General features: G+C 45.9%; 1 protein-coding gene across 1 annotated transcript in view; it reads right to left on the bottom strand.

Moving 5' to 3' along the window:
• Positions 1-24,333, bottom strand: part of LOC131264141 (laminin subunit alpha-1) — a 94,230-nt gene that overhangs the window by 6,885 nt on the left and 63,012 nt on the right. Inside the window, exons 10-11 of the mRNA XM_058266429.1 lie at positions 1,133-1,423; positions 2-1,067 (exon numbers count right to left, since the gene is read on the bottom strand). Of these exons, the coding sequence (XP_058122412.1) occupies positions 2-1,067; positions 1,133-1,423 (1,357 nt within the window). The remainder of the gene's footprint in view (position 1; positions 1,068-1,132; positions 1,424-24,333) is intronic.

Below are 24,333 nucleotides of genomic sequence, written 5' to 3'. Positions count from 1 at the left end.
CACAACTTCCTGGAAGTCCATTGTGATCGTTGCGCGGATGAATATGTGACGCACGTCTTGAAGGGCCGTCATCAGGATCGTCCGGTTGATCCACGATCCGTCGTAGTGGTTACGCCACAGACTCCCGAACAACCGTACCGAGTGTGACTCAACCGTTTGCCCATACCGAATCGGGTTTTCGTAGTGGTCCAGCACCAGATTCTCGTGCGTGTGCAGCTGCACCAGTGGGAACTGACGCAACGATGGTTCAGGAATGTTCACACTCGCACCGCCCGTAATGAGGGTGAAGTTAAGCAGCCCTCCATAGCTGCTGGTCCGGTCACCCAGGAACTGTGGTGGCAGTTGGAAGTACAGTGGATAGCGGAACATGACGTACGAACCGATCGAAACGTTGCCCGTCGAGCTCGGGATAAGGTCGAGGTTGTTCATGCTGGTGATATTGACGTCCTCGCGGTGTGTCCGTGAACCTTCGAGCTGCAGGATCGCCACATAGTCCACCTCGGACTGACCTTCCTGACGTTCGAGATACTCTACACTCAAATTGCGCGCCCCTTGCAACCGAACCTGACCCCACGAGTGGTCACTCTGGGTGCATTGGTCCGCCCGGCCGAAGCAGAAGCACCGGGCACATCCTTCCGGATGGATCGCCGCTAGCCCGAACGTACCCTGCCGGCACTGGTCACACTTCTGGCCGTACACCATCGATTTGCACAGACACTGGCCGTTCCGGTCGCACGGGAAGGTTCCATCGACAGCCTGCACGGTGCCCCGTTCGTCGCAGGCACATCGATGACAGATCGGGTAGCCATAATACCCGGCCGCACACTCGTTGCACTGCCGCCCGGTGTACCCTTCCTTGCAGCTACACTGACCGTTCTGCTTGTCGCACGCCTGCCCGATCGATCCGACGATGTCGCAGGCGCAATGTTTGCATCCCTTCTGGAACTCGTTGCCCCAGGTGTTGGCAATGCAGGACCGACACTCGTGGCCGTTGCTGTTCGCCGGGCAGATGCACCGACCCGTATCCGGATCGCACACGTACGACGGGCTCGTGCAAACATCACATCCTTTGGAGAGCGAGAAAACCCTTCCGTTAATATACCTTCGGGGAAAGAATTCTGTGGTTACTTACGTTTACATCCCTGTGCGCTGAACCCGTAGAAGCCACCCTGGCACCGGTCGCAGCTGATACCGTCGACGCCGGGCTTGCAGAAACACTGGCCCGTGTTGAGATCACACTCCCCCCGCTCGCTTCCGTTCGGGTCACACGAACACGCAACGCACCCATCGCCGGCGTTCAGGTTCCAGAAACCCTTCCGGCAGAGGTTGCACTGGCGTCCCTCGATGTTCGGCTTGCAACGGCACTGGCCCGTCCTGATGTCGCAATCGGGACCAATGGATCCGTTCGGGTGGCAGTTACAACCTGCGAAAAGAGCAGTAAAGAAGCATCGTTAAATAAGGTATTAGAAAGCGGACCTCTTGGGAAGGAAGAAAATCTTCTCGAAGTGGGTGAAATCAAGACATCATTCTGATTAATAGGAAGTTCCAGGAATTGGAGGAGGTTAGTGAAAAATGTTGAAAAACCCATCAAAGATCGGGTTTGAGCGTGGCGGTGATATCGGTAAACATTCGATCCGGAGAAATGGTCAATCGGCCTCGCTCCCCACCACGTACCCCGTCCGTGACTCACGACCGACGTCCACCACCTCTGCGCCGCATGGGAGCGCGCACGCACTCTGGCGCACTTGATGAAGATCGATTGTTGCGCAAAGCCCCGGACCCGGTTTGCGAAACCGAACGAATCGCTCCGAGCCGATCGGACATTAATCGACGGGCATTCCAATGGCGCTGGCAGGGCGTGCGATCCAACCTCTCCCCCTTCCCAATGTCCCCGGTCGGCCACTTAATAGGCACGTTAATTGGGCATACCAACGCCAACATGCTACCGCACTTGAGACGGGCGAAACAACGGCCATTTGAGAGGCCGTTTGCGCGCCACGAGTCCCTGCGGATCAATCCGAACAAAGTATCCCGCGTGGAGCCTAAATGAAAAGGTAAACTTCTTTCTCCTCACCCCTGCGTCAAACGCGTCACGATTGCGCACAGCTGGAAGTGAACGGCAACCGCCGGGGTAAAAGTAATCTCGGCCAATCTTTCGAACCGGAGCTTCGGGCACTTCAGGAGGATCTTGGATTTCGTTTTATTTTTCCTTTTTTGTCAACGAATTTCGTGCGTGTGCTTGTGCGTGTGTGTGTGTGTGATGAGACGAAGAAGATCACAGGATAACGAGAGCATGGGCACTACAATTTTCCCATAAATCTTTCGCACTCTCTCGGTCAATCGGTGTAGCGTGGTGGAGAGTTTGTTTTTTGGGCTCCAGATTGTTTTTTCCCACCCGGGTTCTGCCGTCAAAATTTCACTTCGGCATAAATCTTATGCTGCGTATGGAAGCGATGCTGACGCTGGCAGAATGACCGACGGGGCCCGTTGGTGCAGTTTGACAAAGTCAAATTATGCCGTAAATCAGAATGATTTATACGCTCGCGTTTGGTAAATCAAATATTTGATTTATCATAATTGAACTCAACTTCCTGGGAGGATTTTGCTGAGTTCCACAAACAATCGATGTAAAGGGTTAAATTCGTGACAAAAGGGAACGGTAGAGAACGGTTTATGTATTGGTCAGGTAAGATCGAACGATGGTGGAAGCGTTGAACGTTGACAGGGAAAATGGGAAATTATTTTTCAGGGATAAAGATATTTCTTTTTAAGTAATTAATCTAAATAACTAACAAATCTTTCGAGCTGGTTCAAAATTTTCATGAAACATTAAACTTGATTATAATACGTAAACTATCCTTAATTACTTCTCCCATGACTTTGATGCAAGATAAGAAAATAAAATCAGAAAAAAAAAACATGTTTGTGGACGGGTTTTCTGCTTTCGTTCGGAAAAATAAACCATTTCCCCATGCCGTCTGCACGTCCTGTGAGCGTATGGTTGATTTAAAAACCATCCTCCCTCCTTCGAAGATCATGATCCCGAACCGCAATAGGAAATTACTCTTCCTGCTGTTACAGCATCACCTTGGCCTAAAACTAGCACTCGATTTACTTTAATTAACAGAACCCTCGCGCCTGTAACCTGCCACGGCAACTGACCAGGTACACGTAAAATTACTTTACCATAAACACATTATGAGTAATGCTATGGAACTTCTCGTTGTACATCGACCGCACTTAGCGATCGAGCAGGCAAAAATTTGAGCGGATGGACAAGCTCTTGGAATCATCCGAGTGCGGGTGCTGCAGGTGGCGGAGGAGGAGACGGTAGAGATGGAAATGAACCGGGCACGGTAAAGTAAATAGTCATGCTGTGAAAATTTTCTATCGCGCCTGCGGGGGGTCCATTGGTCAAGATATGCCATTTTTCGTTGGGGAGGGTAACCGCAAGGGTGGATGAGAATATAATTAAACGATTAGTCTACGCCGAGCCCCGATCCAAAGTGTAAATGAATGTGGAAGAAGAAGTGAGCTGAATTCCAGGAAAAAAAAGCCATTTAGCAATGTTTACCCGATCGCTGCTAGATATCAAAGATCCAGCCCACACCTTCGATTAGATAAAGTAAACCTTCGTAAGACATGGGCATCTTTGCAACTTTTATGGAGCCTCTACTTTCGCGAGAACCACCATGAATCCGATAGGAATGCCTCATGTACGTGTTTCGTGTTCATTGCATCACATTATAAAAGGAAAAGCAGAAACAAACAGTACCTGAGGGAAGAGTCTCGCCTAATGGGTGTAGTGTTTTTATGGGGTGCCAATCCGGTCCAGTGATTTATGGTTGTTTTGGGAGGAAAAAAGATGGATTGAAGTCACACTCGACAGTACGCGAGAGCCCCGTCTAATTCGAGCGATTCGGTAATGTGATGATCATTGAGGTTTTTGGAGAATTTTAATGGGAGCTTAGGGATGAAAATAGAATTCCTACCGTAAGTGATATCATCCGCAATGTGACACAGAGCCACAAAATATTAACCACGTTTGCATCGTCGTAATATATTACAGTAATAAAAGCATTGCTAGGAGCATAGCTTTATACCAAGCTTAAAAATAAAATTTGAGGGATTTTAGAACAAAATAAGTAAATTAAAAGTTAAATTCAATGTTTAAATGATTGAAATAAAATAAATTTTCAGATTGAACACAAAGTTTTACACAAGTTTTTAAATAAAATGTAAACATGTTTGAGGTACACTAGCATATAAAAGATAATTAAATAAAAAACCAAAATTAAATAAAACAATCGTTCAACCTTCTTGTTTTAACCATTTGTTTTAAATTGGTTCATTATAGTAGTAAATTGTCGAGCTAATTCAATTATGAAAACTTTGTGTAAACAATATCTCTTCCCGGATTAGTTGAAATTACGGCGGTATTACTGGGGCATGGCGCACGCTAACTCATCAGACATGCAACACGTGATCCCACAAATCGCCCGGCTTCGGAAGATTGACTTCCCGTAAGCGGGGGTAATAATTTACTTGTCCGCTTTTGATCTCCCGGGCCCGTTAAAACAAACTGCGAAGTCAAACAGAAAACATTGTCCCTCGGGTGCGGGACCCGAGGAGGGTGTCCGAACGGGCACGTGGATGTGTTGTAGCCGAGAGGTGCGATAAACCTAATTTACAGCTCCTCCAGCCGACGATGTCCCAGCCGTACCCTCGAATCGTCCAGGATCGCGTTGCGATACCTCGATAACGATCGTAATAATTTATCGACTTTCTAGCGAGAACGTCAGGTCTGGGTCGTCCCAACGTTCCACGAATCGCGCCACCGAAGCAAGAGGTGCTAATGGGGAAAAGGGACACCGTGGTGGTGTTCCCGTTGCAAGGTGGTGAGAAAATTTACGACGAATCTCCCGGAACCGGTAGCAGCGTGCCTATTAATCAGTCATACGAATGTGTCATGATGTCGGTCTGTAGCCCTTAGCCGTCTTAGCTCGAGGGGAGCTAGTTGAAGGGACCGAGGGAAAACCACCGAAACACGTGAACTCTAGTCTCACTCGCCAGGCACGGTTTCCTCGCGAGCCGGTGGTGATGAGGCCAGATCAAATCTCCAAATCCTATAAATATCTTCCCAACTGTCCACGTGATGGTGGCTACGATCGAGAGACCTGGTCGCCAAAAGATCTCCCTCCCGGTTAGGAGGAGACCCGGCACCGCCAAGGGGGACGCTTTCCGTGCGGCTGTGTTTAATTTCCCGAAACCCAAAGCTATCGAATGGACCCTCGCGTCGGATGGGATAGGGGGGATGCATCTCGTAAGCGCGATCGTGGACAACGGCGATTCGTCTGACGGCGCAAGCAGAAGGGATTGGGCCGCAGGATTGTGTGTCACGTTTGTTTTCGTTTCCCCGTGGTTTGTGTTCTTGGGCGAGCGAAGAAGAAGAAGCGCCAGCTCCCGCTAACCCTCCCCACGTTAGTTTGATTGATGTCGGCAAAACAGCAACATCTGTTTGACGTTCGTCCTCCCCGGCGCAAGAGAGTTCCCAGAGCCACGTCACGGTGGCAGTCTTGGCGCAGGGGTTCTGCAACCAACGCTTCAAACGGCTCAAGAGGTCTGGTGATGCGAGAGCATGCTCATGCTCGTTTATTTCGCTTGTTCCTGTCTGCTACTGGCTGCACATTTTATGCTAAGCGTTGCGGAGATAAGTGTTTATGATTTGGACGAGGGGATCCTTTTTAGTTTTTCAAATCAAACGTGTTTGTTTTGCTTCGTTTGGGGAACTGGTGAGGAAAATTTTATGCTGACGTTTAGGAGGCGTTTTAAATTTAATTACCCATCGCCAGCGCGACACGATCGGGTGTCCGCTACCGGATGAATTTGATTTTCCGATTCCCCTCCAGGAAGTGCAGTGCCGCACGCATCTATTCGTTGCCCAATCACTGATGACATGTTTTTTCCCTTGTCCGCCGTTTAATCAACCAGTTTTTAGTTTATTTGTTTCACCTTATTCTGTCACTCCACATTAGCAGGCGGAAGCTGTTGGTAGCGCGAGGCGATTCTTACGAAATAGTGTAAACTCAGCTTTAGCGGAAATAACGATGTAAACGCAGTCACTAGAATTTGCCTTTACGCAGGAAAGTTGTTGATATCAATAATGGCGCGACAGCATCCTGCTTTGGTTTGAAGAATTTGATAACGTTATTCCGGTTTGTTGCAACTGGCAGATTGATAGAAGATAGTTCTAAATAACTTAGAAAAATTGCCTTCAGTCTATAACTACCACATATTAATCGTAATAATTCCCCAATTTTTAGACTAGTTACTGGAATCTTTCAATATTGAACTTAAATTAATCCTAGTTTAGTGGTCTTTACTTTCATCGTTAATATTCTAAAGCGAATGTTAAATTTTCTGTACTCGAAGAACTAGACCAAAACTCAGTCTTTCCCAAGGCGGATCTATAGTCTGTGATTTCCACTTAGATGTCAAGATACATTTCTAAATTTCAAGTTTCTAAACAGAAGAAGAGAAATCCCCCTTTTGATAAGTATAAGGTACCCCTACATTACATAAAAAAGCTTTGCATACTAATAGTTTCAGATAGAAATAGAGTCAGACAAAGGGGGTCATAACTTTTACATTTCAGCGACTTACTGTAATTTATGCAAAAAATGATTCCCGATGATGCAAATATATACGATTGCATCATTGATAGTGTGTTTGACAAACGGATGAGGACAAAATTAAAGAAAATAAATTTTAATAATATTGTTTCCAAAAATACTGAACTTTTCATCAGGGAGTTGGTATAAATACGATATATCAATTTCGTTTCCCAACTGAAGTGTGTTTATTGATACTTTTATTTTAGGGCTAACACAGGACAAACAAATATAACGAGCAAGAAAAACTTGTAACTTTACACATCGGGTGAAAGGCGTGCAAAGATTGATTGGTCTCCGCTTCGATCTTCCAAACCAGGCCCACACTTCACCCTCTTCCCAACAAATTCGGCTAAAATAGTTTCCGAAACTGTCACAACATAAAAACCAGGATCGGAACAACACAAAAACCAGACAAACGCCCGGAGAACAACCATAAACAATCGCGTCGCGAGCGAGGTGAATCTGATCATGGGATCACGTTCGCGATCGCTTTGCCACGATCCGAGTGTCTCCACTGTTTCGATCGAAAAACATGAAATAAAACTATTTTTTCGCTTAATTAGTCAAGCACTCGGCGCTGGAAACAACACGGGTTTGATCGAGAGCGACTCGGGGATAGGCTAGATGGTAAAACATTTAATTGCGACTATGTCCAAATTGGTGAGATTCCAATAGTCGTTAGGTTAGGCGGTTTAGTTGCTTGTTCGCGTTGGTTTCTTTACGTTTTCTGGGGTTTTCGAGCCGCCAGATGACGCCAGATGTAACCATACCTTTCGCCGGTACCTGCCAACCGCACGAATGCATGATTTATCGACCACTGGCACTCTGGTTCTGAATGCGAGCCACGGGAGGAAGATTGAGTTCCAAGTTGCTATGTGTACGAGTCGTCCCCTTCAGCTGGTGGCAGCACTTTTACGAGAGTGTTGTTCCGTAAAGCGTGACTTTCTCATTTGTTGTACAACGTGTTGGTACGATGGTCGGGCGGTCAGGTCGTGCCGTAAATGTCCCAGAAAGAAGGAAACCCGGCAAACCCAATGGATATGTTGGCAAACGCGAGTCCGGAATAGAAACACTATCGGGTTACTTGTTTTCGGTTGAACCCCATCTTAAAACACTGTCCACAACTGGGGAACAAATGGGACACGTAACGGAAACTGGAACCCCGGCAGGCCTGCCCGGCGTTCGGAAGTGTCAGAACGGTTCTATGCACTGCCGTCTGAGTTCCCGGTACCGTACCGATTCCTCCGACCCCTCGGTTTGCCCGGTTTCCTCTTCTTTCTACGGATCGATTGCAATTTGTCGGAAAACTCCCCGGTCGGTTCCTTTTGCCGTTCCCGACATCGGCGCCCCGCAGGGAGAAGGAGCGACGATTAGGGGTTTCCTCGGCCGAGCCGGGGCACTCGTGTTCCAGTGAAAATTGAGCAATTACTTCCACGACTGCGCAGGAGTGCATTCGGCGAATTTCCCGAGACGGGCCCTCGTTTTTGCAACGGTGGATGCAAATCGGGCGAGCGCATTAATCCGCGAGCTAATCGTGTTGTGGGCCGCGGCCAGCGACCTGCCACATGATCATCTTTCGGCCCGGCCTCTTCCCGGGCTTCCTTCCTTGGCTGCCTACCTTCCAAGTCCTGGGGGAGTAAGGTTTCCGATTGCCTCACCTTCTGCCATGTCATGCGCGGAATCGGTACATTATCGCTGCTGTTCCGTTGAAAAACGAAACAGAGTTCGGTGTGTAGGTTCTTGCTTTTCTTGCTAGGATTTTCTACCCTGTTTGCCAGCGAAGAAAATAGAAAACCAAGCAAGACAGCGCACAACCTCCGCACGGGGCATCGATCGGGGGATCAATCCGATCGGCCTCGATACGGCCCGAGGGCAAGGGCGAGGGTTCGTTTGAGCATGGCATGAAATTTCATACCGGCCCCCACGGATATGTTGTAAGTGTCAAAAGGGAAAAGCCCTACCGCCCGCGTCATCCGTTTCGCGGGCCGCTAGATGTGGTGATGATCCGTTGCATCCCCGATCTGCCCCTGCTCGTTGGGGAAATGGGAAAGATTTTTGCCGCAGAAACAGGCTACGATCACAATGTTGCCGGCGGTGCTAGTTTGCGCGCGGATTATGCGATCAGATACTTGATCTCTGATGACGATCGTAACCCCTTGTGCCCCGGAGGTCGATCATGGTTGCTTGGCAAAAGTAAGACGAAAACCATGTTATGAAAGACACGATGCTCACGAGTTGATGATAGGGAAATGTTATTCTAGCGTAGAAGGAGAAGAGTCAAACGAAGGTCTATGCAGATTTGTTTGCTTTTGTGCTGGGATATTTCTTTGCGTATCTTTTTATTACAAAGAGAATATTTGTTTGATTGCATGACTCTGTGTTTTTATTTATTATAAAATAGATTATTATTTAGATCGATGATCGAGAAAAACATTCATTAATCAGTTCATTGATGAAATCTGTGTCAATCACATCTTATGCTCAATGGTGTTAACACATTCTCATCAATAATAACTGAATGAACCATTATTGCGAGTTATTGTTTATACACTGTTTAACACTTCCTTCTCCTTGACTTGCAGCTATCTGTTTCATTTGCAAATATTTCAATCGTTAACGATTATTAGATAGAGATGCAGAAATGTTGGTTGCTAGGGCACTGACGATGCTATTGCACGTACGTACTTTATCTCTTGATTTATGGTGAAACGTGCCTTTATAAACGTCCTGATAAGAGTGCGTGGAAATATAACACCCTTGGGAATAGATTAGGCTTCGGAGAATTGGTTTATGAGGCAAGCATCTACGCAAGACCTTGGCTGATTGCAGGGCAAGTGCTCAATGATAGTTGATTTCATTGATGATTTCTTCAATTCATAGTTGCAAATACTTGCATTTCACTAGGAAAATATCAGTTGTTAGCTGCCGAACAAATAAAGCTACTTTTTCGCGTATGTGTTCTTACCAGTTTTACTTAAATTGTAGATTATGGCATTTATATCTTAGAGCTATACTACATTTCATTTAATTCCAATACAAAAATAGCGCTTCTTACAATTTATTTCCCGGGGCACTTCTTTGAAATACAGTCTTCTTTTCAATAGTATCAAATTTCAGTATTTTTATCGTGCATCTCATATCTTATCCACTTTCCAGGAACAACAAGCCGTGCAGTGTAGACATTTATCTATTCCAATGCCGTCCTAAACACTGTTCTAACCAGCGGGGAGTTTTATTTCAATTTCTTTCAGCTTATACTTTCTGTTACTCTTTGATATTCATTCAGACGATCAAATCGATCCATCGACAATTTTGAAAACAATGTTTTTAGAAAAAATAAACGGGAAAGTTTGTTTCTGCACCAAAGTCGTAAGTTCCATTTAACGTCGTTGAATCGAAAGCCAAAGTTATTTTCTATCATTTCCAACAAATTTTGAATCAGTTGAAGTTTAAATAGGAAGCAAGACAATCATAGCCACTAACTAAAATATATTCGTCAAACGGTTTCTACGAAGCATCTGATAATACTTTTTATTTAGATTGCCTCAAGTGAGTAGGAAGCAAAAAGCTCACACACGAATTAAAAAATAAGATTGCTCAAACGATAGAACGATGGCAAAAAAAAAACTCGTGAAGCAGAAAAGGATAAATGAAGGAGCACTGTTCAACGTACAAGGAAGCGTAAGGTTACCAAATTCGGCGTTCGAGAGCGTTGCGTACGTTTGCGAACCGGTTGCCGGAATTCACGGAAAATATGTTACCTTCACGTCGACAAGCCATTGCCCTCCACCGGCTCGCCAATACAAGAGATCCGCCAAGAGACACGCAGTGAGTGAGCATCGGCGTTCGTATGTCTGCGTTTTTTCGACACCGAGAAGCGTTTATGAGGTCATCAAGAACGCGAGTGAGCAAAAAACAAAAAAAAAAAAGACAAACGCCACCCGGTGCTGACCTTCACCGCGAATGCGCGATCTTATCGTGGACTGATTTCGTTATCCAGCTCGTGGACGATGTTGGAGCGGTGTAAGGAATGGAAGGAATTTGATACATTTCTTTCCGCGCGGGTTGGAGAATGGAGCCGTGTGGAGCGAAGGGTTGGTTTCGTAACATTTCCCAGCATAACGCTACGCAAGCCAACATTATCTCCGATAGCATACCGCAACCGATGGTTCACCAAAAAAGGGAGAGAATAATTCGAATCGGGCTTGGACCTTGAAAGTTCCACCAAAAATGTTTCAACATTCTAGCGCTGAGACGCGGCTCCTTGTGTCTCTCCGAAAAAATGTTTCGGCCGTCGTGAGGCCTCTATGAGACGCTTTTATTGCGAAATGATTAATTATGCTGGATAATTGTACTGTCAAAGGGTTATTTGTTCCCCGAAGAGACTTCCTCTCTTCCAGAAGGGGTTCCTATATTTATCTCTTAATTCCGCCATTGAGTGACACTGAATGCTTGGAGCTCGATCCCGCAATATGTCGCTACGAATCGTATTAATCCGCATTTCCGATCCCATAATTGCTACAGTTGAAGAGATGTCTACGTAGCCCTCCTCACATACCATGTGCGCCTATATGTCCAAGTCGCGGAATGTACCCTTGGAGAGGGAAAGAGTTCGAAACGCACTCCACTTGTAGCGTCTGTCACGCGCAATCCTCTAAAAAGTCGTCGTCTGCAACTTTGCGAAAGAAATGTACTTTCAATTAAATCCCCTCCAGGCGGGGTGATGTGTTTCCCCCTTCGAACCCGCCCCTTCAGTATCCGCCGGTCGCCGGTTAGAACTTCGCGATCCTATCCCGCGATAGGGCACTCCGCTAATCCGTCGCGTTTTGTCCGGTGTTTGGCGGTTTTTATTTTGTTTTTTATGGTTCGCGCACGCCGACGCTGTCGAGCGGACTTCCTACGCTCATCTGAATTCAATTATTTTTAAACCCCTTCCCCAAACGTTTTTGCCGCAGTTTCTTCCAACGTCGTCGCCTTGGAGTCTTGGGTGGATTATAAAAGTCGGGCTTGTCTCTTAACGGTCGGAGCGGTTGCGACGTTCCATGCCCGAAGCATCCCTGGTGGTCTGGGGGGGAGACGCAAACTTTCGCTCTTAACGAGACCTTTTAGTGGTGATGGATAAAAGGGACTGCCTGTCGACTGTCTCTAAGGGTTTCGCATTATGTGTGTGCGTATGTGTGTGTTTTTTTTATCCTCCCGAGACCTTAGGGCCATAATTTGCCGGATTAAAATGTTTGCGTTTCATCTGCAAAATCAGCTTACTTTCCCTCCCCAACGCGCTGCCCCAACATGTTTCTCAATGTGTGTAAATCACGATGAAAGAAAAAAAACTGTAGTATGCCCTCCGTACGTGACCTTTGCAAAGGTGACCCCATCCTCTGGGCAACGGGCGGGATGTTACTCCGCAGAACGGGGTTGGGAAATATGTTCTCCCGCAAATTATTTACTTACCGCATGCGGCTCCGGCATGGGCGGACTATTTAGTACTCCCTGTTTTTTTTGTTATTTCCGCCGTTGGCACCGAGGAAGTAAAGATATCAAGAGATTCGTTTACCCAGCGTCCGCCCATTTCCGAGGGAGCACATATCAACACACACACATGGTATCTCTTCAGCGCCCCGGGAGGAGGACCAGTAAAACCAGTTTCCCGCCGGGCAGCAGTACTTCATTCATGTTTCATTCATGCTGCCGTTGGTGGTGGTGAGGCTGACCTGGCGAAAGGGCATTCCAGGGCGGTTTAAAGTAAAATTAAAAGGAAAAGAAAAACCCCTCCATCTCATCGCTGCCCGTAGCAATGACATTGTCCCCGAGGCGGGGCCACCTAGAGCATTCGTTTGGGATGGCAGTACGAAACTCCACTCCTCCGAGCGCCGTGAAAGAAAGACCACCACTTGTGGTCCACGCGTGCTTGACGGTGCTGCATCCTCTCCTACCACATGTTAGCATGTTTATTTGATTATTACCGTGCACCACGCTCGTATGCATACACTCATCTAACCGGACGAGACCGCGGAAACGTTTCCCCCGAACGGATAGCACCGCCGTTCGGAGTTTCGTTAAGATGTGTGATTCAAAAACCCCTCAAGAGTCTCCTCTTTGAAGAATGGTATCCCTTTGTCGTACCAATGCAATTCCGGGTTGGAAGGGAAATTAACGTTGAGGGTTCGTTCGACCGAACAGTGCATTGTTGTCGCACCTACACGCCGAACCCTTGAAGGTACCAACGTGTGTCGAAGTCGCTAATTGAGTGGCATTGAGATGCAACGAAAGCACAACTAGGAAAGGTACTCGTATGCAACCGTATCGATGCTAATAAGGTCCAACAAAAGTAGGACAAGCGAGAGGGCGCCAACGAATGCAGTTATGCAGGTTACACCACATCGAACAAGGGTTTAAATGTGAAGCATGGAAATAGAACTGATTGGAAGACAGTTTTAGAGCAAAAAAAATTATTTAAAATGAACCAAGGTGGTTTAAAATAGATTATCAGTAAAGATGAAATTTTAGAGTAAAACAAAGAGGACTTGTTAGAAGTATCAATTTAATTCCAAGCGATGACTTGTTTTTAACAATTTCAACAAACAACGAGAGTTACCAAATGTTACTGATCTGTTTTTCTCTTTCAGCGAACATCAACTCTAATATAGATCGTTTACGAAAAAAAGAGTACACAGAACAGAACAGAACACATTATTTAAAGAAAAATTACACAATTTTTTATGAAATTTTATTCTTCATCTGGAAAATTATGTTTGATTCTAATCCGGATTGATCCCGGTCATTTTATCTTTCCTTGCCGTTTGATTCTATCACTTTCATTGGTGACTTTCTAAAAAAATGGAAGACTTTAAAATATAGTTATTCGAAACACCAAATTGTTTGTTTGACACTGGTTGATTGAGCTTTAGAGTTGGTAATTTATTACATTCCGCTTTATATCGATCTTGCTTGTTTAAAACCGAGTTCGATAATTTGCTCAAAATGTGTTCCGACACACCTAATCACGGGGTATCTTAATTGGTTTCCATTTTCAGATCAAAACCATCTTTCTCAGAGATCGCCAGTTAACGTCTTACTGCCGCGTGTCGTTGCTGCAAACGCGAAGACAAGCACGATCTTGGGTGGGGGTTTAGACAAAATCGACAAAACAATCTCGTAATGATCATTCCTATCGTCAACCCGAATCAGCTGCACTCGTTCGCAGGAAAAGCTGAGCTCAAACTGAGAAGCTTTCAACCTTCACTGCCCCACAAGTGCAACCGAAAGGCACGGAATCATCTTCTCCTCCGGTTGGAGGTTTGTGGAGACATCATAAACATCGCTAAATTATGGCTTCACTGAGTCAAAAGTTAATTTGCAGCGATTTGAAAATCTAAACCCACATACACACACACATACACATGCGAGCAGACTGCGACTGGCCGTGGGGTTTCGTTCATTTTCGAAAGTGCCAAGCCCCCGAATCAAGCTTCCCACCGTCCGTGTGCATCCCGGACGAGTGAGAAGATGTCATCAGAACGTGTAACGTAAACGAGCTTCCCAAACTCCAAAGGAAGTTAGAGGGAAGAAACGATAAAATGAAATAAAATAAACGGTACGCGCAGCATGGGAATGGTGTTTTGAGTTATCTGACAGATTTGATCTGACTTTTTCTGATGTTGAACAGGGCTGACAAAGATCGAGGATGGTCCCGCCATGGTGTGGGAGCAGCCCCAATATACGGGACGGGAGACATCTTCTTCTTACGAGGAAGACGGAGCCTTCCTACGCACACACACACGACCTCGGCGTGGCCACGTGGGAATGGTGCGAATCATCTTCGGCGCTTCGGCGGAGACGATGCCGGCTTTTGCTTCTCTCGCCGTCCGGACGATACGCTTGAATGGTGACCCGACAGCCAACACAGGATGCAGTTGCAGTTGTGTCATGGGCAATTGGTTAAAATATCAATCATCCGCTGCCCACGAGAGGCGACGTGCGACATTCGCCCGCGGTAAGTGAAAGGTGCGTTTGTCATGTTTTATCTAAGTACGCTTCGGTGAACATTCTGCCGTTGGTCAGTGGGAAGAATGTGAATTGCTTGGCGATGGCTTTACGAAACCCAACAAAAGAGTAACCTGTCTTCTGTAGAAATCATAATTGATAAAAGGAAAGATGCAAATTTTTACATGAAAGTAATTCTTAACCAATTTTAATCTGAATATGTAAAGACAAATAAAGGGAATTTTAAAATAAAATAGTATTAACTCTTAAATTATTTAATGGTTTCTCAGACAATATTGAAAATCCTTTAAACTTTTTGTCGTAAACATAAACAACACTCCATACGCCGGTGATACATTAAGCATTGCATAAGCAAACAAATTGTTATATCCAACACATTTTTACATTACCAACTTCAAATAAAAGTAATAATGACTCTTATGTTTGGATATATTGAGTAAATATTATAATTTAAGTAAGTTCTAATTTTCAGGGTTCTGAGTTAAAAATTATAACAGAACGATACACAAAAAATATATCGATTTCTAAAAAAAATACAACGCAGCAAACCGAAAGATGAACATATAAAATAAATGTTAAATTGTTCAGTTCTGCTATGATGAATTACGTATCACGTATCACGTATGCGTAAAAAAACCGATTGACAAGTTCTGCCTCCTACATTGCACGTCAGAGACTATTTATTGATGGCTTCCGCACTTCAGCTGATGAGACGATAAGGAGGATTCATACTTAGCTAGCAAATGACACCCTGTTTGTCGCAAAATGCCGACTGGCCTGAGTCGTTCTGCTAAACAAGAATTAAAAAGAAAAAAAAAAACAATAACAACATGGCATGACACAAAACAAATCTCTCGCTATCCATCAAGTGTCACCGGGGGTATACTTGTTATTCTGTCCAGATAAATAAAATGGAAACTTTTCCTATAAATTACGTCACTTAATAGTTCGAAGCCAATCGTACAAACCGAATGCCGCCAGCAAAACCGCGACATGATACACATTATTTCGTATGCGAGGCGTTCGTCAAGCGGACAGGAGGAGAAACATTGCGTTACCTGGCGCGTTCCCATCGGGCGTCGTTTGGGACGTTAATAACTGCGCCGGTTTGGAAGCGTCACCATTCCCGGATTCCTGGCCCGAGGAAGGTGTACACGGTGGCTTTGCGGAACGGTCGTACGACGGCGTGTGTTTGCGACTTGTTGAGGTAGAGATAGAACTATGCTTCGTCATCAGCAGAAGCACACATTTGCATACAGACTAATGGCCGCCAGAGCGCTGAACTGTGCCGGCTGCCACTGTGTGCACCACCGGATTGAAGATATTTCTTCGCCGTACCTCTTCCATCGGTTACGTGACTAATTTAATAACACCGTCTCGCTGAATCGGTTCCGGATTCCGGCCACCGTTCGGTCTCAGGGTGAATCTCCAAAGGGATGACAGGTCGGGAGGCCTCAAAAACGGTAGATCCGGATCGTAGAGTTAACCCGTGTCGAATCGTCCAATCGGTTGATGGACTCCGGATGCCCGGATGAGGTACTCCCGACAATATTGTGCTACAATGATCAAAGTCTTCTGTGCGAAAAACTTAGCGAACCGGACGCATGCCCCGGTCAAGCCTCCAAAAGACGTGCTAAATGTTTATTTGCCAGCTCGGCTGCCTTTCAGAGCAAGCTGTTGCTGTTTACACCACTTTTTATTTTTATTTTACATCCGCCACACCACGATCTTTCTTTGAACACACCACCCAAGTATACACACACACACATAGACGTACACGCTCACGACGTGAGTCCGGTGTGGCCTAAAATAAACTAAACCTCCTCTATAGCGGACCTGACCTGCCCGACCGATGTTGACGGAGGGAGCGCAAGTTTGCCCCAATATGCGATGCATGATCCTCACAGCAGTACTAGGGCCCTAGCCCTAGCATAGCCGCTACATTGTGGACCAGCCCTCGGCGCTAGGGCTAGGGACATACAACTGACCGCCCTGTGTGCAAAATTAGCAGACCAAACAGACGATAAATTTGTTCATCGTACACATTAGGATAACTTATTGTTTACACGGGATGGTCGGGGTTGCGTGTTGTGGCCTCGTTTGTGGAACAAACCGAATGGCGAAATAACCATACTCACTTCGTCGCGATCGGACGACGAGCCCTATAGAACACTATTGGCGCCATATAAACATCATGTCGGGGTCGATTTATTGCAAACTTAATGGGGTCCCAGTAATATTGCATTTTAGAAACAGCTTCAATAGGAGTAATCAAAACTATTTCTTTCCTCCAAATGTTTACGCTGCAAGAAGGAATAAGACCTTTGTTTAGGAATAGATAATTATACTACGATAGTTCAAACAAGTGAGGATCATAAACATCGTTAATTTCTATGCGTTCTATTATTTATCGTGTTTTGTTTCAACACCTCGATTGCAAATCATGTTAATGATAGTTGCTTTAATACCATAAACTAAATTTGTTGCTATACTATAGTCCAGAGAAGTGCGTGCTAACCCAAACTGATGGCGCAATTCTGGAATGGATAACAATCGTTCTCCAAAATATTCCTTTGGAAACCAATCTTTTCGAACTGCCCGGCGTGTTCGTAGAGCGACTTAACGAGGTGTCAAAGACGTTTAGGGGCCTCCTAACTTACCAAGCGGATGGTGTCGGTGTGGATGCGTGAAACACTTGTAGCGCCGCACGTGGACGACACTCTCGATCGTGGTGCCCCCGTTCGGGTGGTGCTTCAGCACATTATCCTCGATCTGGTAGTACTCTCCGTGGTCGGAGTGATTGTGGTGCCGAGGGTGGTGATACGTGGGCCCACGGTCGATGTAGATGAAATCGGTACTCTCGTTGGTGTACTTCTTGTGCACGGGGTTATGTTTCTTTGGTAACTTGTTGAGTTTTCGCGGTCGCTTCGGGTCGGTCGACTGGACCCGCGCTCTACGCGTTGGCACCACTGCTTGACTTTCTCCCTCTCCCCCACTAGTCCTTCCCCTGTCACGATCAACGGCCTGTGGTTGATCTTGTTGCTGCTCGAGAACATTCGTCGGGGCTTCCCGACGTTCCCGGACCGCCCCGTTCTGGGCGAGGTGGGCTTCCGGAGGTGCAGGCTCATCGGACTCCGAATGCTGGTGAAGCCGGTTCGAGCCCACGTACAGCCCGACAGTCAGCAGGCCGAGCACCGACAGTGTCAGCACCGTCCGGCCGACCTCCAGCCAGCAGCGTTTGCGCCGCTGGTACGCCTCATACTGTCGGTTGGTTCTGGCTCGTTCATCCATCATCATCGTCGTCCTGTTCGCTCGAGCATTTCCATGTTGCATTTTCCTACCGATTGGCCATTGTACCTGATCTGTTCGGTTCTTCCTTCAACAACGTACCGTGCCTTTTTATCGTTGGCCTTTTTCACACACACACATACACACTTTTGCTTGGGACCGCGTGCGTGCTTATCAGCGCGCCAAGGTGATTGTTACACTTCACAGGAATTATCTGAGACGAAAGAAACCGGATGACTTATAGCTGAACACGATGACATAAGAACCGGGGCTAGTGCACAACACCAGTTTCCCTACGTCAGCGCGTACTCCCAGAATTCGCAAAAACACAAACACACAAACACACATACAAGGCTGATTTCTAACACATCTAATCGTCTCAAATGTCTCCCAGCTGGAGAGTCCGGTGGAGGCAACTGATAAGTGCTAATGGGAGGCGATAAGGGCGGCTACTTCTAGACAACGTTTAGTTGCTACTTTGTCGTTTTTGTGGCCAATTCGCTCGCACAAAATGTTGTCCCACTGAAGGCACGTTTCTAGAGAGGTTATTTTTCTATTCGCAGTTATTTAAAATGTTGTTTTAATTTTATACTAAGTACCTCCATAGTTAGCCACCACGTTTTAGAATTGTGGTTTCAAAATTTCCGAAGAATCTGTTTAAGTTATTGACCATATTTAAAATTTCCTATACAATACGGCACCTACTGTAAAACCAGAAATAAAAAAATCGAATTTCCTAAATTTGTGCTATTTTCAAAGCAATTTTTAATTTTTCTCACTAGTGTTTCATCCTAGCTATGCAAAGATTAAGTGCCCAAATTATTATGTCGTGCTCTTTAAACATGTAAAAGTATAGCGATCAATCGTTTTCTTTAAATTAATGCCAAGTAACTCCCTGAATTTCGTTGTGACAAACATCATGGTCACAATGAATAGAATTGTTTAGTGTTGACCAGATAAAACAATGTAACAGGTAGATGAAAATTCCATGGTCATTGAATAATCTACAAGAATGTCTTTTCAGGTACTTAGTCATATATGCATTTAATAATAATGTTCCTCAAGAAAATAAATTGTAGCACAAAGTTTTTGTTGAACTAAATTTAGACTCCACACACATGGCTATGGAGAAAATGAACGAAATTCGGTCCACCCATCAGCAGCAACATTCCGTCGCTTGCATTTAATTACACTACACGGCCCCCTTTTGTGGGAACCTCTCAAGCGGGATTCATCAGTCGAGTCCTAACACCCGACCCGAAGCTAAACAATGTTCGCATAAATGAGCCTCTTTCGCTACGGGTCGGGTGAATGAGTCCGTGTGCGGTACGAGTCCCGTACTGTAAACATTAATTACTGGCCGAATGCTAATGGGGCCTCCACTCTCCTCGTTTCCCGCCCGTCTGGAGGATCATCCCGGACGATTTGGAGAAGTGGAAATCGCTACCGCCACTGACGAAACGGGGCGCACTTTAAGACAGAGTGAAGCAACGATGGGTAGAGAGAGGCACAGGCTCTTCAGGCCCAGTCCGGTCCACTTCATGTGGAATTTGATTTATAAACCGAAGATACTGGATATTTGTTTACTTGGTTTTCGTTTAATTAAATCATGTGCACGGTTGTATACAGTGGATGATGGAAAAAAGGGAATGAAAAACTCATGGCAAACAAGCTGGAACCGCCAGCGTCGACCTCCCACCAATAAAACATCAAACATATAACACCATCATCATCATCATCGCGATCTTCGTCAGCGAGTCCAGCTCACCAAAAATGTTCAACCGATGATGATGATCGGTAAGGCCGGGATTGATGTAAAGCTCGACGCCGCTCGCTGGTGGCGGTTCCAATGTGGGAAGTGATTTGTCGGCACTTTTACGAGGCACAAAAGGCAGGCAGGAAAACAAAAACTCAACCGAAACCCGCCCCGGAAGGGTTTCGTCCCGCTTTGTGGCCACCGATCGGGCGAGAAGTACACTTACGGCCACTAATTTGATGTAATCACTTCTCCCGCGCCAAATGCTGGCAAACGGTTTGAGCCGGGATCAATCGGAAGGAAAGGAAGGTGGCGCGGGGGTTGGAGGGGAGTGGTTTTTGGATGAATGAGGAAGCCTTCGAGGAAACGTGTAGAGATGAAATATTAGATCCGTCTGGCCCTTGACATCTTCATGTGGGGCTTCAGAGCGCCGCATCAGAGGCTTAGGATAGGATTACCAAGCGTGTAAAGAAGCGCGTTTCATTTTGGTGAACAATGAAGCATAAATAATATACATTAGAATTTAATTCTTACGATTCTAATGGGTGAGCCTGCATACGCAAGTTTTCAGGAATTCACCTTCCTTGAGCCTACGTTCACTGTAGACATTTATTGAAAACAACCCGAAAACGAAACGCGATGGACGGGAAACCAATAAAACAACATAAATCATTTGATGCATTTTAAAATATGGAACACCCGGTCCCCCCCCACCCGTCCTCATTTGCGTTTAACTGCCAATCATTCAAAGTTGATCACGGTGGATGAGTTGAAATAATATTCGGTGATCGTAAACTTTGACGACCGTGCGCCAGGCGAGTTCACGACTTCGCGGAAGCAATTGATCGTAAAAGACACGAAACAAACGAAAAACAAAAAATAAAAAATTAAAAAAAAAAATGGTGCCCGTAAAATAAGAAACCAAAACCCGGGAAGGAAAGAAAATCGAGCCCAAATCACCGCGAGATTCTCTCTCTCTCTCTCTCTCTCGTCTCTCTTCCTTTTCGTTCCAATCGATCTTCGTCGATCGCGTGGTGGCGATTTTTTCGAACCGCCTTCACGTTTCCTTCTGGGCGTCGTCGTCCCACCCTTCTCCCGTGGCCCCGTTACCTACTAAAAAAAAAAGACACAAAAAGCCACGTGGAAACTCGTAAATATACCCGGTTCTAAGCGAGCGAGGCGCAAGCCACACGCATCCGCCTGGGCGCAGGATCAACGGCACAATACATAATTTATGTATTATGATTTAATGTGTACCCTTCGATCAGTTTGAAGAGTGAGAGAACGCGCTTTTGCTTTGTCGTTGGTGCCTTTTTCTTGCGGATGTTTCTTTTTTTTCGATGTACCGTTCCTCGGCTACTTGTGGGATGCGCCCCGTCCGATGACCAGTGGACCGATCGCCCCCGGCGCACTTCCTTTCCCCTCAAGCAAACGCCCAGAGGTTGGGTGGGGTAAGAATTTCGGCCATCCATCTCACCGGGCCTATCCATCCATCCCGAGCGGTCGATCGATCCATCGTCGCGCCACACATTCTAGTCGAGTTGGTCTGCACGAATCAAAGAGCGTGGCGCAAGCATAATTAAGCGGTTCAAAAGATGCCCGGGAACCGGCGGGGGAGGAGACGAGCTGCTGGATCCGCGGTTTTTGCGCCTCAGGCTATAGGGCGGTCAGGGGGGAGGGGGCAGGACGGTTTGTTGTATTGGTGGGAGTTTATTTTTTGTATTCTTTCGCGCTACCGAAGCCACGAAAAAGCCGCCTTTTCATTTGTTTTTTTTTGTCTTCCGTGAGCATATGTTGAGCTATTTTTTGTGTGTTTTTCTCCGGCACATTGGGATATAGTTTAAATCAATTTTGTTTTTTGACTTAACCACCAATGATTTGAAAGCTTAGAACAACTTCAAATCGAATATATTCCCTTATCATGTGTTATCGTTATTAAAAAAAGTAAAAATAACAATGAATAATAACCGTAACCACTAGCACAACAAACAATTTTCCCTATCAGAACCTGACGAAAGTAAGGATTTTAACACCACTTTCCTAATACCATGACAAATTCGATATCCACAGTTAAACCTTCTGTAGTCGATGCAGCCCATCGAGCAAGCTCCAACTGCTTATCTTAAGCAAAGAAGCATCGAGGGCAGAACAAAAACATCGATACACTCCACCATAAATATGCACTGCCAATATTTGCGGGAGGTAAATCGTGTACCACGTTTCAGCTTTGCAGGCATCTGTTGATTACGTTAGCGCTTAACGATGTCCCAGCGTGTGTAGCCCCCCTCCCCCTTCTAGCCAGCCTTCTGGGCCTTCGAATTCTAGAGCACGAATCCTTTTTCCTTCCTTCCTTTCCCATTTTGTTTTTCTCTCCTACCCTCTTTTTTTGACACCGAGATGCGATTAAAAAGGAAAACGGCAAAGCGAGCATCATAAACGGGGCGTTTTAGTTTCTTCATTACGAGGCGTGCGTTTTTGTGGGTTTTTTCTGGCTATATGTTTCAATTTTGCCTCCTCAGCTGATAGCTGGTAATGCTGTTTAATCACTTGGCGTTCTTTTCCGTTGGTTTTTTTTTCGGTTTGTTTTGTTTCGTTCGAAACATTGGTGAATTTGTGAAGAGGAAGCAAACAAATACAACTGCCCCACAAAAACAACACACGCACACGAAATCGCACCTAATTGCTTTCCGTATTTTCAGCTATATTATAAAGCTTTTAAGGTTGTATTTTTTCATTATCGAGAATGCACGTGGTGATGAAAATTCTTTTGGTATAAATTATGCTAGGCGGCGCAATTTGTTTAGACCACCTCTTTAAATATAATTCACATTGGTTCAAGAAAATAACACACGCACACTCATTTTGATGACTTTGGCTTAAACAAATTAATAAAAAAAACAATCGCCACAACAGAGAAGAATTTGCATAGTTTCGCGCAACGGTTTTGGGACGCCCGATTTTATCGTCTTTTTCGCGCCCGGCACAGCATCGGTAGCAAGCAACGCACAAATCTGCCAGACTGCTGACACTTCTCGCTTCGTATTGCTGCAAGAAAACCAGCGGACCACCGGACCACCTTTGAACCACATTTGAGACGAGAAGGAAGCATCAATCAGAAAATCATATTTCTTTGCTGCCTCAGGGTATTCCGCACGGTTGCTTCGGTCGCGATCGCGCTGATGACAGTGCTGATGACCATGGCGATGATGATGATGCTGATGATGATGATGCGACGATTGCTCACGATGCCGCAGCTTCTTCCCCGGCTGGCGACATTAAGCTCGCCGGGGTTTTTTTTAAGGTTTCCCAGGAAAAAATATCTTTCCCTGCGGGCTTTCGACAGCCCGAAAAGCATTCTTGCGGCGGCACCGAAGGCAGAACCCTAGGCACGATCGAGGAAGGACAAAGACTTCCATCACCCGGAGGCTACGCACTTTTTTGGGCACTTTTTTGTACCACACTTTTTTGCATAGACTTTAAACTTCAAAAAGCTTACACTGGTTTGGTCGAAACGCACTTCAGAATAGTATACCACTGACACGTAATTCAGGAAAAAAAATGATAGAAGTCACTCAAGAACACCTGCGGCACTGGTTTTCTTTTCCCCTAACCGAAATAACCTAAAACCACCCCATCGAGTCAACCTTCACGCTGCGATAGGAAGATTCTCTTCCGGTTTGGCTGGCGACGATGGAACAGCGCGAACCCGATCCCGCGACCAAAACACGTTCACCCGCGACGAAATTCACCGAACGACTGACCGGAGCCGGCTTCTGCAGCGTCTTCGCGGGGCAAAGGCTTTGTCATGGCTCCCCAAAGCCGCGGGGATACCGCTACGCGGATTCATGAGTTCATTCTCTCTCGCGCGCGGGGTTTAAATCTCTCGGCAAGTATGGAAAAGGGAGCTTTAAAAAAGTGGTTCAGCTGCTCGCGCGCGAGGAACCGCGATCGCGAGGGATGAAGGCAAAAGAGATAAGATTCATTGTATGCCTTCCCAGATGAATATTCATCTGCGCGTGTGCAGCTTCCTTCAGCTGATTTGGTAGGTAGAAATTAATACTGCATCCTTCAAATTGCAGGACATTTAATTTTATTTTGAAATTTTTTTGAAACATGTGTAGAAAGAACTTTTATATTTTAAAGGTTTATATTTTTTTTAGTCTTTGAGAAACGTTTATTATTATTCATGCTTTTTCGTGAAAGGGTATTAGTTTCCTTCACTTTAGTTGTCTTCATAACAACTTCGATTAATTTCCAATATTGCCCCTTGAATTGAACGTAATGGAAGGCAACGGCTTGCCACTCCATACCCCCCCCTTCGATACCTTCCCACCTTGTGCGAGTTTATGAATGAGCCCGCATGTTGTGCAACGTTCACCAACCCATCCCACGCAAGCAGCGCACCCCGCTCCGGCTACAAAGTCCGACAACAGACTGGTCCACAGGTGGACTTGTCCTCATGGAAGTAGCAGCAGAAAACGAACCAAACAAAAACCTACAGCTTCCAAACTGGCGGTCCAACGGGTTGCTGTCGTTGTGGGTTTTCTCGGCATTGGTGGTTATAGCTCGACAAAAAAAAACCCAACCCCAACCCCCGCTCCCCATAAGAGG

This window comes from Anopheles coustani, chromosome 2 (assembly GCF_943734705.1).
Source record: "Anopheles coustani chromosome 2, idAnoCousDA_361_x.2, whole genome shotgun sequence".
NCBI lineage: Eukaryota > Metazoa > Arthropoda > Insecta > Diptera > Culicidae > Anopheles > Anopheles coustani.
This window is presented reverse-complemented; position numbering and strand designations above follow the sequence as displayed.